Raw genomic sequence first — 20,710 nt, 5'->3', positions numbered from 1 at the left:
CTATGCGTCGCCCCGCCCTGCGGCAACACTCTTTTCCTCTTCCTGGTGGCGACTCCCCCATTTGGCATCACTTCCTTCGACAAAGCATTGCCATGGAGGGCCATGTCTGTGCAAGCTGATCTAATTCTCGGTTCTATATCTATCTGTGGTGCGGAGCAGTGTGGGGCCTGGCTAAACACTGGATTGCTGTGTCCTGCAGGCATTGTTTGTCTCTGACTACATGCTGTTTCATTCAAGCGAGCGGGGACAAGGCTTATCTCTGGATCGCATGCTGTTTCTCTGTCAGGTGTAGGAGCAAGACAAATTTCTGGCTCAAATGCTGTTTCTCTACAGGGAGAAGGAACAGCGCTAATCGCTAGGTTACACGCTATTTCTTTAGCCTCCTGAACAGACCTTGCTCTAATCTCCCTCTCCCTCAAATTCCTTTGCTCCTCATTTCTCTGCCCTTCTTTCCCTCCCTCCCGTGTATCTTGGTATATCTCCCCCGTTTCTCTATCATTCTGAGCAGGGTCAGGGAAAATTTCAGGACAGCATGCCGTCTCTATAACAGATCCAGGGACGGGGCTAATCACTGAGTTACATGCTGTACCCCTGCAGTGGAGCTTTCTGAGCCCCTGGCCCCACATGGAGGCTGATTGCTGGGATTGATGCTGGCTGGCCTCCCTTTTCACCCGCAGACACAGCTGGTTACAGCGATTACACCGATTCACAGGAAGATTACTTAATAGTGCTCTTCCCTTCTCATCATTTCTACCTGCCCTCTCTCGTTCCGTCTGCTCCCCTCTTATCCTTCTCTCTTCTCTGCTCATTGTCTTCTTTCTCTCTCCTACCAGCCAATGCACTGGAAGATTACTTAATAGCCCCTTTTCTTTCGGCTTTTCTGTTTCCGTGTCCTCTATTTTCATCTTCTCCTCCCCTATCCTCCCGTCCCCTCTACCTTCGCATATCTCATTCACGGGAAGGCTGCTTGTCAGTCTTCTTCCCCCATCCTGCTCCTTTCTTTCTGTCTCCTCTCCTCTCTTCCTGCGCCCCCTCTTCCTCATCCCTCTTTTCACTCCTCCCCTTCTCTTCCTCCTCCTCCTCCTTACGATTTTCTGAAGGCCGCCGCCTAATGTCTGTGCAAGATGGAATTCTGTGGACGCGGGAGAGAAATTTAGAACTCTTTCGGCACGGCAACGGGAGTGTTCCGGAACCGCACCGCCGCAGCTGCCATCAGGTCCAAGTTGCATGGGCTTTCCTGCCTGTCCTCCTTCATCTCTGTCATCCTCTCCCTTCTTTTCCTTTGTCTTCTCTTCACTCCCTCTCTCCATCGTTTCCTGCGTCTGCCGGCTTTTGTGTTGTTCAGTGGCGGATGGATTTTTTACTTCTTTGTCCTTTCCCCTCATTTCCTCCAGCTTTCCATTCTTTACTTCATCCACCCCTCTCTCTTTTGTGTTCTCCTCTCTCTCCCTGCCCCTGTTATGTGCTCTGAAGTCATAAAGTAGCGGGTTGACACTGTAGGAGATAGAGGGTGCGGTCTTTGTATAGCTGACCATCTCTGTTGGCCACAGCAGGACCCTGCTGCCGTCTCGGCTCACAACCCGACAGAACGGCTCCTTGGGCCGCCTGGGAAACAAAGAGGTCGGTTCTTTGGCCCAATTTGTCAGAGAAGAGTTCAAGTACTTGGGCTGAGTTTGGATAGGAGATTCTTTGGGTTCATTTGGAATATCAGTAATTGATTTTTGCGTCTGATTTGGAGCTAGGGAGAGCAATTCTTTGGGTGTGGTCAGCTGGCAGCTTATCCCTATGTTTGGGCTGAGATCAGGAGTTAATTCTGTCCTACTTTCCATACTGTTGTGGGTTCCAGTCCCACCATCACTGCATACGGACTCTTGGGCCACAGTCCCAGTGCAACTATCAGAGATCTGTTCTCTAATCACACTGTTTAAATAAAGATGAGTCCCTCCTTCACTGCCTCCTTGGGCTCCAGTCCTGTTGTCATTATATAAGGAGAGCTGGGCTCCATTCCCATTGTCACTGCTAACAGAGTCCTCAACCTCGATCACATTGCGATTACATAAAGGAACCTGGGCTGCTGTCCCAGCATTACTGGCTACCGAGAGTATTCCCGCTCCACTGTCTGTAGACATATTGGCTCCAGTCCGGCTGCCACTGTGAGCAGAGTGCTGGATTGTGGTTCCACTGTCCACACTGCCCTGGCTTCCAACCTCAGAGTCCCACTGATCCACGCCCACAATATGCACGTCTGCTGATACTGGTGGTTTGAGCTGCTGTGCCGTGAGCTTGAGTCCCAGGTCTTTGGCTCTCTCTGAGGCCGTCGCCGCCACATCTCCCCGTTTCCCTGAAGAAGAGCCGTGTCCCGCCTGGATGAAGACAGCAGCCGATTGGTGGAGAAGGAGGCAGCTCCTCTTGGGGAGCGAGAAGGACACAGGACGGACTCTGCTGGGGACGGATCGAGACTCTGGGGCTCCAGCTGACCTACACACCGCACCACTGCTACTGCTGGGTTGGTTCTCAGTGTTGTTGTTCTTGTTGCTGTTGGTGGGTTTGTTGAAAATGTCACCACTAGCAGTGGTATTAGCGGTAGTTGTGGGAATGTTATTGGCACCTATGTTGGTGTTAGTTAAGTAATTGCGGGCCCTGGGGGTCTTGAGGTGGTTGTCTTTGATACTGGAGTTACCATTGCTGGCATTCATGATGAAAGTGTTATTTTTGGTGGAATTTGCCATAATTGTTGTGGTGGTTAGGTCCGTGTAGTCCCATTGGGTTTTGCTGAGATGGTTGCTTTGGGTAGTGATGGTAGCACTCTTGATGGCGGTACCAGTAGTAGCAGTAGTAGTGGTGGTGCTAGTAGTGTTGGCACTGAGGTGGTTGTATAGGAATCTGGTTTCCAGCGCAGGATCCAGCGGCAGGAATGGCTGGATCACCTGGCTTTGAGCATCTGGATGGAGAGCAGAGCAGAACAGATCACAATAGTTGATACACATTTAAATGCTGTAATAGGATTATGTAACCTACCTAAAAGAAAGGGAGTAGTTAGATTTGTGTAGGCGAATACTACTCAATTAAAAAAATATCCCACAATTCAGATCCCTGTGCATTCAAACAACAACACATTGTTAAGTGTTTTGGCTGATTACTCTTACTCTTTCCCTCTTAATAGGATTGTGAAAGTGTAGGATGAACTCTAATTTAGAAAATATAAGCACATTAACATTAACACATGTGTGCTTCACTTGGTGATTGGAAAAAAAATGAAAAGGGTTTCCTTCCAAAATGTTAAATATCCATTTTGTCAATATTTCAGAATCACAGAAAAACTTGAAAATGACTCATTACTTCAATGCCAGTCCATGATGTACCTTGTTTTTATACAGAAGCCTCTTTATTGAGTAGGTGTCATTTATTTAAAAGGAGTTTTATAATGAAAAACCCTCCAATTAATTATAACTATGAATAGTAAATGTGAAAATGCATTTAGCATCAGCAGAGGATAGATTTTTAGTGGAGTTTCTCCTGTTCAGTTTCACTGTAAAACTAGCCGAGGAACCCTCACGGAAAAAGCAACCTATATGTGTTTTCAAATGTAGAAGAGGGAGGGTGACAAGTCATTGCTGCTTTGAAATCCCAGGAGTGCCATTGCTAAAGTCCACACTGTGCTTATTTATTTCTGAATCAGAATCCATCCCACAGCATATAATCCAGTTGAGATGTACAGAAGAGAGCCGATATAATATTTATTGGCTAAAAAAAAAGTCTCAACGACAACAACATTAATGGAAAAGAAAAACAACAAGAAGAAAACCCACAAATAAAAGAAGAGGAAGAATACGTTTTTATAGTATGTAATAAAAGCGTATAAATGGGTTTTGTGCATTAGCTTGTAATATTTAGAGCTCTGCAGCAGTAAATGTAAATCCTCTTCCACAACTTGTCATTTTACGTATAACTGCCAAGGACATTTTATTATCCTCTGAATATTTATCCTTTCATATAGCCCAACTATGCATTCTTGGTTCTTCCAAATGTGTATTTGATGTTAGGTGAAGATTTCCAGATGTGTTTTTCAGTGTGCATGCGTACGTAGAGATAGGGAGTAGCACACAATCCCTGCTGAACTCCTAAATACGCAGCATAAAATCAAGCCAAAAATGCATTATTATGTCGCAATTACAGATCATCATCCCACAATAGCTCGTACTTGTTTCGAGTGTGGTGCCTCTGGTGTGCATGTCAGCCCAGTTCTGCATGAGATGTGGCCCGGTCTGGTTCACAGGCTCAACAGCTACAGTGGTGGACCGAAACATAGGACCACAACCAGGAGCACTGAGGAGAAGAGAAGAGGAGGACAAGAGAAGAGAAGAGGAGAGAAGAGAAAAGAAGAGAAGACAAGAGGAGAGGAGAGAAGAGAAAAGAAGAGAAGAGAAGACAAGAGAAGAGGAATCAAACAGTCAGAAGAAGGATGACAGGAGGGCTGAGGAGAGGAGGACGAGAGCAGAGGAGAACTGAAATCCAGCTGAAAATCAATTTGGTCATGCTCTCTCAGCTCCCTCTTCCTTTGTGCCAAGAGCCAAACTGCATTGTTGCAAATTTGAAAATGGCAATGACAGCCGACACCGAGGACGGGAAGAGTTTCAATACGTCAGACGGTTTCAGCCGAGCAACGTGACTGGTCAAAGACCACTGATGAAGTCCCATAAAGCTCGGCGAGCTGCGTTTCATCAGTTGCCTGCGTCAGCTCCCGTGGTAACCAGGGAGCTAGTTAGTGATCTCTCTTGCTTCTTCCCCCTGTGTTTGATTCTTATTCATGTGCATTACTTTGAAGAAAACTTTTTAGTCAGCACACAAGTTGGTTTTATAAATGCCATAATGTCTGGGTAATAGCCATAATATTCTCGGCTGAACTCCGTAACTATTGCATCTGCTTCATCACGGTAAAGAATGCCCTCTCAGGTATAATTGCTATACTAAATGTGTTGCTAAATTATTAGATAGAAGCCTTTTCCACTCACCACTCTCCTCCCCTCCGCTCCACATGCTGGTGGAGCCTCCTCAGCGCTCTCTCCTCTCTCTGCTCCTCCCTGCGTCTCCTCTGCCTCCTGCAGGCCAAGGCTCTGTAAAACTCCCTCTGTTTCAGCTCCTTCAGGCGCTGGACGACAGACAGAGCCGTGATGTTATTATCTCTCTCTTTTTTTTTTTTTTTCAATAAGAAGAATTATGAATTCATGGGGGGAAAACAGTCAAACATTGTCAATTCGAGTAAGTTAATCACACAGCCTTTGTTTGTTTCTATGCATGTGTGTGGGAGTTGATCTGTCTGCTGGCTCTTTATCTGTTCTGCTAGTGTGTATAAAGTTGCGTGTTATGTGTGCGTAAAGATATATTCAGCTTGTGTGTGTGTGTGTGTGTTTATGTGTGTGTGTGTGTGTGTGTGTGTGTGTGTGTGTGTTCATGTGTATGTGGGTGTGTTTTGTGTGTGTATATTTGTTCTGTTTTGTGTGTATGTGTGCTTTCTAAGTCAGCCAGTGTCAGCTTTAGTACAGACCAGACCAGCTTAATTCACTTACTGAGCTCTGTCTGCAAGCTGTCTGCAAGCCGGAGATACTGATACTGTGTGTGTGTGTGTGTGTGTGTGTGTGTGTGTGTGCGTGTTTGTGTGTGTCACAGATAATAATATACTGGTTGGTTTCTATCACAGACAGACAGATGACAAACAGACAGACAGACAGAGAGGCAGGCAGACAGAGAGACAGACAAATAGATAAACAGACCAAAATAGACAGACAGATAAGAAGCAGGCAGACAGAAAGATAGACGGACAGATACAAATGCAGAGGTACAAAGAGGCAGACAAAGGCAGATGTGGTGTATTTTAAACCTTGCAATGTGGCCATGGCATTTGCTAGAAGGTATATATACATGTGATAAAGATGCTGTTAAACAACATAGCGGGGTTTTTTCCCACTTATGGGCACAGCTGTAGTATTTATTAGCTCAGCCAAAGTGAGTTTTTGAATTCTGATACGTTCACTATCCGTAAGTTTGACCATTTGATACTCCGAAAGTTACATTTTTCTCATGTTTTGTTGTTATCAAGGTAGAAACATCTCTGAAACAGCATTATGACCATCGTCGCAATTAAAATTCACCACTGAAACACAGACGAATGGAATTATTTTAAGGTAAGCAGCTTGTTAAGGCAGGAAGAGAAAGGCATCCCCTGGTATATTAAACACAATTTACAGTGTATATTATGGGGATACGCTTTTTCACCAGTTGGTTTTCAGTGACTTTCCAGGACCAAAAGAAACATTTATTCAGCACTGCCACTAAAAAGATGATTTAATCCCATATAAAATGTGAAAGTTGGTTTATGTTTCAATTATAAGCCTTTCTCGAACAAAGACCCCAACATGTTTTTTCAGTTTTTTTTCGATTCCAGTCCAAGCTGAGACAACACAACTTGTAACATGTTGGTGGAAAATGTGGATAGTATTTACTTGTTAAGGTAACACAAGCTATTTTCAACCTTTTTCACCAAAATGAGACAAACTTGGTCTAATTGGCCAGTCAACCTTTAGCAGAGTTGCTGCTTTAGTGAGATTTCTATGACTTTTTATAAAATAATATGTTTTCATAACTTTTCAGGGGATTTAAAAATAGTGTTTTCAAATGTATTGATTTTTACAGGTTTAATGTGATGTTACTTGTTATTATGGGGGTTAGATTAGGGAAGTGGATCAAATCTTAGAGCAGCATACTGAGTTCAGATCTTGTTTGCTTATTTCAAGTGTAAAAGTAGTTCTATTTAAAATGTAAGATCATCTCTGTGGGATTTTTTTTCCCGCTGAGTTTGCCTTGCATCATCAGCTACGGTGCATGCAAAGTAATGATGACAAAGCCCTTCTGCCTGCTGCTTCATTTACAAAACAAGATGGGACTACAGTATGACTGACCGTGGGCCAACTGATAACATGTAGCTTAGCTTTGTGCAGGGTGGAAAATATCACGGCTAGAAAATCCATTTCCTGCAAGTGTTGCAGTCTCCAATAATATGCCCCGAATGCACCTCATCCTCAGGTAAACCTAATAATCCTGACACATACCTAACAGTGAAAAATCTTTTTTCATCGCTTGCAAGTGAGCAAATGACAATTACAGCAAATACTTTCATCCTGTACCTATATTTTTTGGGATGCCAAATCAGCTGCAACTTGTGTCCCCTTTCTCAACATCATATATCATGGAAGTACAAACTCGAGCTGCAGAAGGGAGTGAAGGAATATCATCAAGCAGGGACAAAGTCATTCCTTCTCTATTAATCCAGTCCCCTTTTTTAAGTAAGCAAAGTGCATTATTGATAGTCTCTGTGTTATACAATTAGTGCAATATATGCTATTGATTTCAACCTAGAATGATGGCCTAGATGCTTTTCATCATTATTATTTATTGCATTGTATTGACATCCCTGTAATAACTATTTCTGAGAGGATTACTCAGAATGTTGATATACTTATTGTGGGCTGAAATGACACCCACGGCATACTGATTTGAAAGGTAACAAAAAGTTTTTGACTTTTTCTTTGACAAAAAAAAGAGTATGAAGCATTGATAAGGAACACAAATCAATAAGCAAAGGTGATATAATCAGAACAATTCTCAGTCTTTGTGATCATAAGAGCTGATGTGTGTTTTATTTTGTCGGTGTGTATATCACAATATTATGTAACTGAAACCACAGGACTTAGTTTGGCCTGAGCAGTAAATTGGCGACCTTGGCCCCGGAGTGTTCAGGGTGTTGGTGGGTGAGCAGGATATAGGCTTTAAGTCTTCTGACTGCCATGTTAAAGGACCATCCCTGTGATTCTGCATGTTTGGCATAATAACTTCAAAATGTATAAACTTCATGTTTTTGTCAAACTCCCAAAGCAAGCAACCACACCTTAGAACTCAGATATCATTTTTTCTCCCTTTGCCTTTTATCCAGCCACTGGTTTCCATTCATTCCACTACAACATGAAAATGAACTTTTAGAGACTTCAAACTTTGTTCACACCAGTCACCATAATAAAGTCGTCCACATTAGTTTTCCCTAAAAGCAGCAGCACTGTTGGGTTCTGATGACTTGGGATTGGGCGGAGTGAAACGCCACAAAAATCCGCTCTGTGGTTTATGAATGGTGACGGCTTTGTTAGCTTCAGAAGAACTGCCACATGATTTGCAAAATGGTTTGCTACAATGTAAAATGTGGCTAAATTGTAATAAGTAGGCCAAACACTCAAAATCACTGGTGTGGTCCATTAAAGGTCCATCCAAGAACTTCTTATCAACAGTTGTCATTGCATCTGTCTAAACAGGGGTGGCATAAGTGTGTACAGAATATGGTTTGGTGGCTATGAGTAAAGGCTGATTTAGAGCAGTTAACTTTAATTCATATTGAAAAACTGTGAAAAAGAAACTTGAAAGTTGCTAAGCATCGATATTTCTATCTTGTGAACACTTGGCCAGCACAAATATTTGCGAAAATGATTGTTTTATATCATTGTAATTACACATGAATACCAAATGTGTTCAAAGCTCAAGAGGTTTTGGGGTCCACTTGTTAATTTCCAAGTGTTCTTGGAAGTGTCCTCTAGCTGGAGCTAGCTGCTTAGTTTGCCGGGCTAGAAAGTTCTCCCTCCGTTTGTAGTTTCCATGTAAGGAAAAGGTTTAAAGTTTGTCGCCCTCTGAGCTGTCAATCACAACCACACACAGGCACTAAAACAAAATGAAGAAAAAAAAAAAGCTTAAGAGCACAATTTGAATACGCCTGGAGAAAATAGTTCCTTTGAAGTGTGCATATATTCATGGATTTACAGTAATTTTAGGGAAAGCACATGCCAGCCATGTATTCACAAGGTGGAATTACCAATGTGCAGCAACTTTGAACTTTCTGAGCATGAATGCTAGTAAATTATGGTCAGTTAGCCTTGATGTCTACGCTATCAAAGGATATTCTGACATACTTTTGGAGCCGGCATTTGTTATGGACAAATCCAATCCCCACTGCTGATAAGACACCGAAACAGGAGTCGTATGCTCTGTTAAGATACCGCTGCTCACCTGTTTGTGGTGGTGGTCGTAGGAGTTGATGTGGTTGTCATATTGTTGGTGTCTCACATACTGCTTATCACACAACTCACAGTACAGACTCGAGTCTCCCTCCTCCTGCAGAGAGACAAACAGATAGATGGATTGGTAAGGGAGAAACATGGCAAGAGTGAAAAAAGGCCACACCAAAAAACCCCAACAGTCCGAAGAATTCCCCACTGGGCCAAAAGCCAATTAATCCGACGGCCCGTTATCCCGAAAATGAATACCCATTGTTCTCAAGAGCCATTGCTCCGAAAACACACACTCTGGAGTTGTTGGAGCTCAGTGACGGCCCGGGTTGTGTCGAGGTCTGCGCCCCTATCGAGAAATGCATCCACCCCAACGTTAACCCGCCTAAACTCAATCAAACTTACAGAGCGGACATTTTTTTCAAACTGTTTGGCTTTTTGACCAACAGGCAATCTCTGGAGAAACACAGGTGGGAGAGAAAAGAGCGAAGGTGGCCAGGATGGAAAAGAGCCCCAAACAAGGCAACAAACACAGACGGTGAATATCTCAGGAAGACCAAAGCAGAAAAAAAAAATTGAATGAGGAATGCTAACAACGCTAACTATGCTCGCAGGTCGTTTTACAGAAACCTTTTCTCCTCAATGTGAGCCGGCCACTGAAGAAATTTCACGGCACTGAAACTGAAAAAAGCACAGGTTACATGCTACTCATTTGGCTAGCTCAGCCAAAATGGCTGCCAGTTATTGTTTTGGCATGAAAACATACATTAAATGTGATTTGGAGAGTGGGAACAAAGGCTTGTTAGCGGGAGAAACATTCCTGGTTTCTCCTCATGCCTCGTAGTATAAAAAAGTCATCCATTCTCACCAATTTACTGCCTGTTCCTGCTGCAAACATATAAATATGTAAATATTGTCCTAGTTAGCGTCATGGCACGCTTACAGATCCACAGAACAGATGTTTAGAGTCAGTTCAGCAGCCATCGAAATGTACAGAATGTGGCTCAAATGGATATTGAAATGGGGAATGAATGTGTGTCCTGCATGTGTGTGTGTGTTAGTGTGTGTTGTCCTGCTTTTTTTCCCTCCACTTTTGCATCGTGTGTGTTCATGACAACGCTATCATTTGGTTCAATACTTTTCTGGCAACAGTCCTGAACTCGCTCGGAGTTTCTTAATTGCCAGTTTCCAACCGTGTTTATTTCCTTGTCGACATTATTGGATGTAATGCTGTAAAACTGAAAGTTATGGCAGCTGGCTGTAGCTTCATGAAGGAGATTAACTGTGATACACAAAGTTCACTAAGAAGACGGTGTTATGAACTGTGGCTTTGGGCTAATTATTAGGAAATTGGAAACACTGTCTTGGCCAGGATGCTCTTGTAAAACACATTTTTAATATCAATGAGCCTTTAACTACTTAAATAAAGGCTAACAAAAAAAACCCTCCTGAGTTTCATGTCAGATTTACAAAGGCCCTATTCATAAATCATGAATTTTGTTGTAAAAAAAAAAAAAAAAAAAAAAAAAAATCTGGATATTTTTTATGACCACAGAAGGAACCTTTTCCAAACAGTCCAGTAAAGTTAGGTGGAGGGATGTTGATTATGTTTGTCATATTTACCTTATCAGTATGTTAGCTGTCATACAAAATATGTGTGTGTGTGTGTGTGTGTGTGTGTGTGTGTGTGTGTGTGTGTGTGTGTGTGTGTGAGTGTGTGAGTGTGTGTGCATGTGTGTGCATAGAGCATGTGTCATGTGGAGTGATGCTGTCTCTATTGCTTCCGATGGCTAATGGGCCTTTCAATCACAACTATTGACCAGCAATCTGAGTGTCTGAGTGAACACACATGCATGCACATGCGCGCACACACACACACACACACACACACAGAGAGAGAGAGAGGGAGAGCCCAGACCTCCATTCCTTCAAGGTCATGTCACAGATTGAATGTTACTTTTTTTTCTACTTTTAAAGATAAATCAATCTGCCATTAATGGAGCTGGTGTGTGTGTGTGTGTGTGTGTGTGTGTGTGTGTGTGTGTGTGTGTGTGTGTGTGTGTGTGTGTCAGAGTTTGCATGCAGTAATTGCCAACTTTTGGTCAATCAAAAAGCTTTCCAAACTCGGTGGCCATCAGAAAAAGGGGGAGGAGAGGGGAAGCTGACACACAGTGAAAATGTGACACAGGGCAGATGGAGACAAACAGAGAGCCAGTGACAAAAGGGGGAGGGAGACACACACACACACACACACAACCCAGTTTAAGCCCTCATGGTCCCAGAACTGCCTCCATCCCCCTCCATTACCTCAGGGAATCCATTTGAACATCCCGTTCAGTCAGCATTAGCTCATCAGACAAGTGATTACTGCTGCTACCATAATTCCATTAAGTAACGAATTTATGCGACATTATTCTATTACAGACCGAAACATTACATTTGCATTATTTAATCAAAGATGGCATTGTTTTGCATTATTTCATTAAAGATGTCATTGGGTTGCATTAGGCCACTGAAGATGGGTTTAGATGTGCATTAAACCTGGCTTGCTGGATAGCTGGGAAATTGCTGCCCAGTAAACTCAAATCAGACACATTACAGATCAGAGGCTATTGTTGGACAACATCGCTACCAGGTGGAAGACGTATCACGGCCGTCAGGGGGAAAACCTCCCGACCGCAATTTTGCTGATTTCCATGTTTTAACTTCAATTAAAGGAGAGTTTCCTTGCCAAGTTGAGGAAATCAACTTCAACAGGACTGATGTTAATGAAACCTTTTTAAAACCCCTTTGGGTAAACGCTAAAACGTGCAGCGGGCCGGGGAAAACCATCACTGTGGTTCTCTGTTTCTGAAAAGTTGATATTTCGGAGGCATTCGATAGTTTTTCTGTTGATAGTGAGGATATTGAAATAGTCTTTATAGCCAAGGTTTGGTTATTTATTAGTAGCAAATGTAAGGTAATAAGATAAGATGAGCTGTATTGATCCCCACCACTGGAAATTCACAGCAGCTCGCAAGAAATAGAGAAGACTAGAGGAAAAAGACTGATAAATGATGAAAGATTAAAATAATCTATGTCCGCCATATATATTATATGCACTATACGTACCTTTCACATTATACAAATATTTTAACAATCAGTAAGAATCAGTAATGTACACCTTTAGATTACTTAGATAGTTCCCGTGAATGTAGTTTGTTTTTCATTGTGACTCATCTAATTTAAAGGTGCATTTTGCAAAATTTCAGAGGACTGTTTAGGTCAAACATGGAATAAGACATAGCGCACTATGAACGGTTTTATTTCTATCATCATCATCAGTATTGTTTGAAAGTATTGACTTTGTGAGCACATATGTTCAATGTTCTGCAGCTCATATAAATTAAAAATGAAACATATGGTGGCAGTAGTTTGTGTGAGTCCAATGCAGTGCTGCACATTTCCAGTCTGAGCCCTGCAAAAAAACGGAGCAAGAGATATTATCTTGCATTCACCCTTCTCATTAATATTCAGATTTTATATTTTTACTGGTCTTGAGAAATTTCACTTGTTCCATGACCTATTTTAAGACATTCTCATTAAACAAAGCAAATTAATGAACAAAATTGTAGGGCAGTTTCACTTGTTCTAGCCAAGGGTCTGGGTACATGTTGCTGTGTCTGAGAAATGTCTTGAAACAACAGTATCTGCCAGAGCAGTAAACTGATTTGATTTCCGATGCCTCGTCTTGAACATTGGCTTGATAAGCCTGAAGCCCGCGGCCATGTGAAGCGCCCCTTCAGCTCTCCTCCAGCCCCACATGTTCCTGTAATGGACTTTCTCCCTGCCAGATCTGTGTTTGGCTCCACGCTGCCCTCGCAGAGCTGCTCTCCTCATCCACCAGCTCCTTCAGGGTTGTGTTCTTTCTTTACTCTTCTACTGTGTTAACACTAATGACTGCTGTAGCCAGCACGAGTCAGACATTTCTGTCAAGTTAAATGTTTTGGAGGAGCGGGAAAATGGACGTTTTGATGGTACCCGTTTGTACCAGTGGTGTGACAGATTCTTCAGAGTTGTATGTTTTACAAACTAAGGATGTAGTAACAGATTTTATAAGGTTACAACCTGTTCCGTATCCCACTGTGATAAAAGGAAAGAAAATTGAATTGGTGGACAACTATAGGCTATATATAATTGAGAACTGCGGTTGATAGCAAACAACATTTTGAGGCTAAAACAATCGGACAGATGCAATCTGGAAGGCGGCGCAAAAGCGTTTGTTTCTCCTGTGGGAAATGAAGACTTTACAAAGTGTGTGGTAAAATGATGATCTTGTTTTATCAGAGTTTCATTGAACTGGTCTGAAGATTTTGTGCTGTAGCCTGGCCCGACAGCTTTAAGCAACAGAAATAGATCAGGCAGTTTGGTGGAAATATAGCGAATATGGTTACTAAAGTGAACCAGGCACAACTCTTTGAGAAGCACTTGAAGAAGGACCACACGGGGAAGTTTGACTCTGCCATTTGAGACTACCACAATTCAAGAGCAAAACAACAAGGGACTCATTTATTCCCACTGCAATTATAGATTTCTTAATTTGCAGATGAAATGATGCAGGATCCAGTCCAAGTGTATCAACTTTATATTTTGCACTGATGAGCGACTTTTTATTGCACTTTATGGAGTTATAGACTCTCCGTCTGGGTTTATACACTGATTTTTGTCCATGTGGAATATACTGGTGGTGATTTGTCATTTGTTTTATTTTCATTATTGCAAGATTTTTTATTATTATACACTCTGCCTTAAAACAATTATTCCTTTGTGGGACAATAAAGTTTTGAAACAAATGGGAATGTAGGTGAAATAAATACACTAAATCACTTTTTGTCATTTAGTGCATACCTGGTTGGTATGAGTGTGTCTTTAGTGGCCAGCTTTCTCTCTAAAATCAGAATCAGTGCTTCCTCCTAATTGAAAGGAAATCAAACATGTGATTGACCTTCCCACCACCATCTTGCTACTTTTGACCGACTGGACAACTGTATTACATTATGTCATATTACATTATATTAGTGGTCTGCTCTGGTCTACAAGAGGGAAATAAGAGTTTATTAATTTATTTTGAAGAAACCCAGACTTCCACACGGAGAAACAGACCATGAGTCCATTAGGTGCTGTCCAGATAGAGCGCTTACACACTTATCCCCTCGACCCCTTTCTTGCGAGCAGCCCACCTTCTCCTGCGCCCGGATTCATACTTGCCTACAAAGTCATTTGTTGGAAGACAGAGAACACGGCTTGCTCTCTGCTCAGTTTTCCCTTGTGGTTTGAAATCACAAGTACTCTGCAAGGTCTGTTAGATGGGTAATCGTGTTGCCCATTGTTCAATTACTGGGATTAGGATGTAGGTCAAGAAAAGAGTGACTCTTCCTCTACATAGCTCAGTGGACAGCCTTGCACAGAAATAATTGGTAAATTTGTAATGGCTAGTCATAGAAAATAATAGGACCAATAGGTGAAGGTGGCAGAATGGTACACAAAAAAATATTTTCACCATACTAGAGAAATTGATATTTCAAAGTGCCTTGAAAAGTAGCACGTTTTCTTTTTACTTGGACAAATCATCTTTCTTGACCTTCCACTTCTGAGGAGTATGAATCCAGCCATTCTCTCCTGTGTGGTTGGCAAACAACAGAAATGCCATAAAAATGATCAAATTTAATCATTGTATTATCCATTTCCCCTTATTTACCCCATCTTTCTTCTCTCTGCTGCACAGGCAGGATTGTCTTATCATTATATTAAATTTATCATTAAAATGCCAGTTTGATTTAAGCAAAGCGGTATGAAACAATATGCTATTTAGAGTTTAAGAGTTTATTACTGTTTACGTTCCTATTGGCCACAGTTACTTTACATTTGCACACATTTGTGTGTCTGCACTTACCTTGATGACCAAACAGGCAAACAGGATGTTAAATTTCTCAAATACGTTCCATAAGCTCTGGACACAAAGTATCAGTGGATGTGTGTCTTTTGATGACGCCTTCTGATATTGCCTACTGGTGCACATTTTATACACCCATGCACAGGTTTTTTTTGTTTTTTTTGTTGCACATTGCTTCTTGCACACTGGGTTGTACTTAGATCTTATTCTGTTGTACTCAGATCTTATTCTGTTGTACTTAGATCTTATTCTTTATTTTTTATTTTTATTTTTTTTTATTGATTTATTTAATCTGTAATCTGTGGCTACTGCTGAAAAACTACGAATTTCCTGCGGGATGAATAAAGTATCTATCTATCTATCTATCTACATGCACAAGGGAGATTTGAAGCATCAATACAGGAGACCAAACAGAAGATGAGCAGGGTGCTCCTGCAGTACATGGAAGCTCCAAACCACTTCAGGTCTCGCTGCCGACCTGCAGACCATCTCTGTGGCTCCGCCCACAGAAATGAATCTCATGTTATGGAGATAAAAGTTAAACTTTTAAATTGAAATTGCTGTCCTAAAAGTCACTGGAAATCACTAGATGACATCACCATGTAGGCTGATCTGTGTGATTAACAAACATGTATAGTATAAAAAAAACAACTTTAACAAAATCATCATCTGTCATTGGCTGTAATGAACTTATGCTGCACATGCCTTGCTCATTTACCTCTCTGCAGCTCTGGCGATGTGAATAAGTGGCAACACACAGAGGTGCTGTGGGACCAGGGAGGGAGCCTGTTGGTGTGTTGGTGTGTTTTATGTGTTACATCACGTTGTTGCTAAATTGCATTGGTGTGTGAACGCAGATACTCTCCCAAAGATCAGAAAAAGTTGCTAGATTTGTCACCAGTTGCTTTGGAGGTATAAAGTCGCCAAGGGGGTCTGAAAACTCGCTAAATCTAACGGCAAAGTCGCCAAGTTGGCAGAAAATTCCTGTTTGTGGCTCTTCCAGCATATCTGTTGTAGACATGCTGATCTCTCGTGCTTTTATTCTTTCCTCTTTTACAATCAATAAACCCTGTTCTTGATATGTGCAAAGACGAATAACAAAATAAATAAATAACTTCCTGCATCAAAAGAACCAGACTACATACCACACAAATAATTCACCAGCATTTGATGTTCCTTTTTTTCAGGGTGTCCACTGGGGCCATCATTTTTTTTGCTTTAACAAAAGCCATAAACCGATGTTGTGATTGTGTCTGCCACTTTGCTGTCAAGCGGAGGCAAACTGCATTCTCCATTTGTGTTGACGAGGGCTTTGCCACAACTGGGCTGAATAATGGGAACAAAATGCCTCCAAATACTAGATAATCATGGGTAGATCCACAGACGTAGAGAGGCAGTCCAATAAAAGATGGCGTCTCTTAGGCAAATGTCCATCAGTGTCCAACGAGTGCGGGTTTGCAGCGAGAAACAACGAAGAGAGCAATTTCCACAAAGAGTTGGTGGCAGAGACAAGACGCCACTCTTGCAAAGTCTCGTGGCCTTTGGGAAATTTGACTCGCACAACTACTGAAATGATGAAACAGAGGCCCAGTGTGTCCTTCAACAAGCTGCTATCCACCCTTCAAAGATGCAGAAATGTATGCGATAATAATCAATAAGACGAGGGAAGCAGCTCATCAACATCAGCACTCTCCCTCGTGTGTGTGAGGTGTGCCGCCGCCGCCGCTGCTGGTGTTTTCAGACTTGACTTGAATGCACGACTGCTCTGAGAGTGATGCACAATCAGAGATAGTTTTCATAGATGTGGGCTGGAGCTGTAAGATGTGCACGGTCAGGCATATGGCGATGCCGCCGGCTTTACATGCTTAATACAGAATTTTATGCATCGCTTATGAGTTGTGTGTGGGTGTAAAAAACGAGGGCAGGGGGTAACAGTTGGAATGGGGCTGCAGTGCAAACAAAATTAAACCGATGGTCTTGACTACCTTTAGCAAATTCATGAAAAATCCCAAGAGCAGCTCAGTCAATGCAAACGATGAATTTTACATTAAATAGGCTGATAAATTTTTGCCAACAGCCGAGAAGCTGCACAGATCACCACACGGTTAGAAGAAACGGTGATGCAGTCCCACCCCCCGTCTTTCCCTCCATAGCATGATCCATATCAAGCCATATTAAAAGGTGCATTAAGTAATTTATGACTTTCATCAACCTCTAGCAGGAACCAAGTAATTGCAGCAACACTGATGGGCCTCTGGCATGGCTTACAGTAGCCTGTGCAGGACATAAATATAAAACATAAAAGACACATTTCATAGCACAAACAACTGAGGCAATCAGAGCAAATCTAGCTAAGAGGTAATACATGTCATGATGCAAAATAAGACTGCATTACCATTTTCTTTTTTTTCTTTTTTTTTTTTTTTTTGCTTTAGAACACAATGTATTGTAACATAAATTTATTTTCAAGAATGGTTTCTTAACATTGTATGCCTTTAACAGACATTTAAAAGAGACAGAGACGGTCAAATTCATACCTAATGCACCTGTGATGCCACAAACAATAGCCCCCAATTTCTCTGCCTTCTGCTTCAATTTAGTAAATTTCTTTGGCTCGGCTCCTCGTGAAACATCTCTTCCCACTGGCTGGTCAGTTGTGCAGTAGCTAGTGAATTCTGAATTTTGCAAGCCAATTTGATTTGGTGCCTGCCAAATAATTTTCTGGAACACAAAAGTCTGTTTGAACACAGGCTGGCTACCTTCCAAAGTGGCTAGTAGAACTGACAGACTTCAAAGCCAAAGCCAAAATGAGTACACACACGTGTATGTGTGCATGAGAGAGCACGCGCGCGCACACACACACACAGACACAGACACACACATACACACACACACATATTCTCTCTCTTTCTCTATGTGGCGAATATTTCATGGCTCATTTGTTTGAGTGTCTGAACAACAGAAAGTGAGAAAGACAGAGAGATAAAACCTAATGATAGAGACAGGAAGAGAGAGGATGAATAATAGAAAGAAAAGATGAGACAGAGTGCAAATAATAAAAAAGAGAAGATGAGACAGAGGAAAGAGGAAGAGAGAGGGAATGGCTGTTGAAGTAATGATGCAGGAATAACATCGCTCTCTCAATGTCTCTGTCCCCTCTCTCTTTCTGTCTCTCTCTCTCCCTCTCCCTCTGTGTGTGTGTGTGTTTGTCTTACACTCTTCCTCTGTTTCCTCCTTTTCCTCTCTCTTTGCCTGTCTCTCATCTTTCAAATCATTTCATCATCAGCCACACAGCGGAGTCAAAATTCACGTTGGAGACCATTTCCACTTAGCAGTCGGCTGAGACGGCAAAGAAGCTCTTCGCCGTGGCGCACATCTGATCTTCTTGGCGTCTCCGAGAGCGAGAAGGCACACAGCATGTGATTCTGAACAGCGTGACCCCCCTCCTGCTCTCCCCTCCCCCCACCCCGCACCTTGCATTACCCAGACTGTTTCCAGATATGAATTAATACGCATTGCATTTACACTCGCCACTAAAAATGCATTCGGTGTAGCCACGTAATCGGAGCGCTCGCTCCCTTGCAGAATGCACCTGACAACTTCCTCTCTTTGCAGTTGACGAAAAATAATTAAATCTGTGTTTTTTTTTGTTTGTTTGTTTTTTTGTCATCTCTAGGGAGGTCCCTATTGCGGCACATTCCATTTCTTTAACTTTCAAACTTGCCGCGGGCATCAGATGACTGTTTATTGGAATGCAATTATTAAAACAGCAGCCGCATGTCTGCACGTTGCCACTGTGTAAATGCGAGTCCTTTTCACGGCAAAGAGAGGAGTTCAGAGGGGAAATGTCATGCCTGTCCATGCATGGGTGAAAAGTTACTTTGATAGAAGTGTGACATCCCCAAATTATGACTCCTTTCTTCTCAGTCTCTCCCTCTGACCCTCCCCTCTCCCCTTCTTCTTCTTGCTCTCCTCCTCCTCTCCTCTGCTCTCTCATTATGTGGTGCTTTAATTAGGCCCTCTGATATGATCAACTGGACTTCAGAGAGACAGCGAGAGAGAGAGAGCGAGAGAGAGATCGAGCGGGAGAGATAGAGAGATAGAGACAGAGATGGAGAGAGGGGGGGAAAAACAGGAAGATAGAAAGAGAAAGACAAGGAAACAGTGTTTGAAGTCTACAGTATACTTTGTCAGTTAATTACAGTCTTTCCCTCCCTCTGTCTCCTTCTCTCCTGCTTCTTCCACTTCTCGGAAGGAAAAAAAGACATTTTGATGACGGGGTGTTCAACGAACAAAAGCAAAAAGAACAGATAAATAGACATGAACATGCTGTCAGCTGGAGTGCTCGGACACAACCATGGAGATTACCAGGGAAAAGGCATTTATTCTGGAAAAAAAAAAAAAAACAGACAGGCGTGTTTGCTGACTTTGTGATCCCTCCTGGCATAAAGTTTCTGAGCAGCGCCTCGCTGGCTCGAACTGCAGAGGCTGCAGATAACACCGCGCAAGTTGTAGTCAGTAAACTGGCCATTGATTTGAATATTCTATAAGTAAATAAAACCAGGTGACATTATTTACTCCAAGAGATGCAGTGCAGCACATAGCACAAACAGATGCCTGTGTGTATTAAAGTGTGTGTGTGTGTGTGTGTGTGTGTGTGTGTGAAAGCACTGAGAGAAGCCCCCCCCTCCAAGCCTGACACGCAGTGAAACTTAAGTGATCCAGAGTAAAATAGATCAATTCAGCGTGCAACTTTCGACGGACACAAAGCAGGACAGTGATGACAACATAAGATTACAAAACCGCATAAATAAATTTAAAAAAGGATTTCGTTTCAATTAAAAAATAAGCCGGTTAAAAGTCAGTCAAAACAATTACAAAGGCAAAAAGATTAAGAAGAAAGCCCCTAGAGCTGCCATGCGGATAGCAGCGAGCCCAGTTTCAGGGATGTTGTGAGATTTCAGGTATTTTCATAGTATTTTCTGGACCGGCTTAAAACAAACAAACAAACAAACAAAAAAAACGAACCGTCAGTCAAACTGGGCGGGGGGAATAAAAACGGAGATGGCCCTCTGATTGGATCGCGCCACTCTCCCGTGTGAGAGTAGCTTTAAATGCCTAGCAAAACACTTGTGTGACATTTTCTGCACCCAGTGATGGTGAAAAGCATTTTTTATGAAAAAACATATATTTCAGTCATGTCCCTTTAAACGTATGGGACGTCAGCTCGACATTTTGTCCATTGCCGATTTAATAAAGGTTCCTCCTTCACCACAGCTACACTGGAAAAGTCTGTAAAAATTGCAAAGAAATATTACTTTCTTTGGATATTTTGTGCATTCATTTGCCTAGTCAATAAGGGTTTTTATAAACTAATCATTTAAAGAGCTCACATAGTTGGGATTGGTTCCCTCTGCCTTAAACAGTTGCCAACCCTAAAGGAAATTCATGAGTCTGGGTTTCAGCTGGTAGTTTTAGAGTTTAAACGCCGTTTCAGAGACGTTACTGTCCCAAAGAGAACAAAATTCTGGAGGAAGCACTGAGCACATGAAAGCATCCTGGCATGAAAACGGACAAAATTTAAAAATAATGTATATCTGCTATCAGTGGCTCAGAGTGTTCCGCACGGGCCAAGTGCTGACTCGCTGTATGCAGCCACTTTTAAAATGTTAATTTT

The 20,710-nt window shown here is 42.2% G+C and overlaps 1 protein-coding gene across 1 annotated transcript in view; it reads right to left on the bottom strand.

Annotated features, from left to right (window-relative positions):
• Window positions 1-253: 253 nt before the first annotated feature.
• The window catches only part of LOC115372868 (uncharacterized), a 47,298-nt gene continuing 26,841 nt past the window's right edge, over window positions 254-20,710 (bottom strand). The window contains exons 4-8 of the mRNA XM_030071028.1: window positions 9,103-9,190; window positions 5,013-5,149; window positions 4,202-4,326; window positions 938-2,941; window positions 254-327 (exon numbers count right to left, since the gene is read on the bottom strand). Coding sequence (XP_029926888.1) covers window positions 254-327; window positions 938-2,941; window positions 4,202-4,326; window positions 5,013-5,149; window positions 9,103-9,190 — 2,428 coding nt within the window. The remainder of the gene's footprint in view (window positions 328-937; window positions 2,942-4,201; window positions 4,327-5,012; window positions 5,150-9,102; window positions 9,191-20,710) is intronic.

Source organism: Myripristis murdjan, chromosome 15, assembly GCF_902150065.1.
Source record: "Myripristis murdjan chromosome 15, fMyrMur1.1, whole genome shotgun sequence".
In the NCBI taxonomy this organism is placed as follows: Eukaryota; Metazoa; Chordata; class Actinopteri; order Holocentriformes; family Holocentridae; genus Myripristis; species Myripristis murdjan.
The sequence above is the reverse complement of the archived record's forward strand: the minus strand, read 5'-3'. Positions and strand labels throughout refer to the sequence as shown.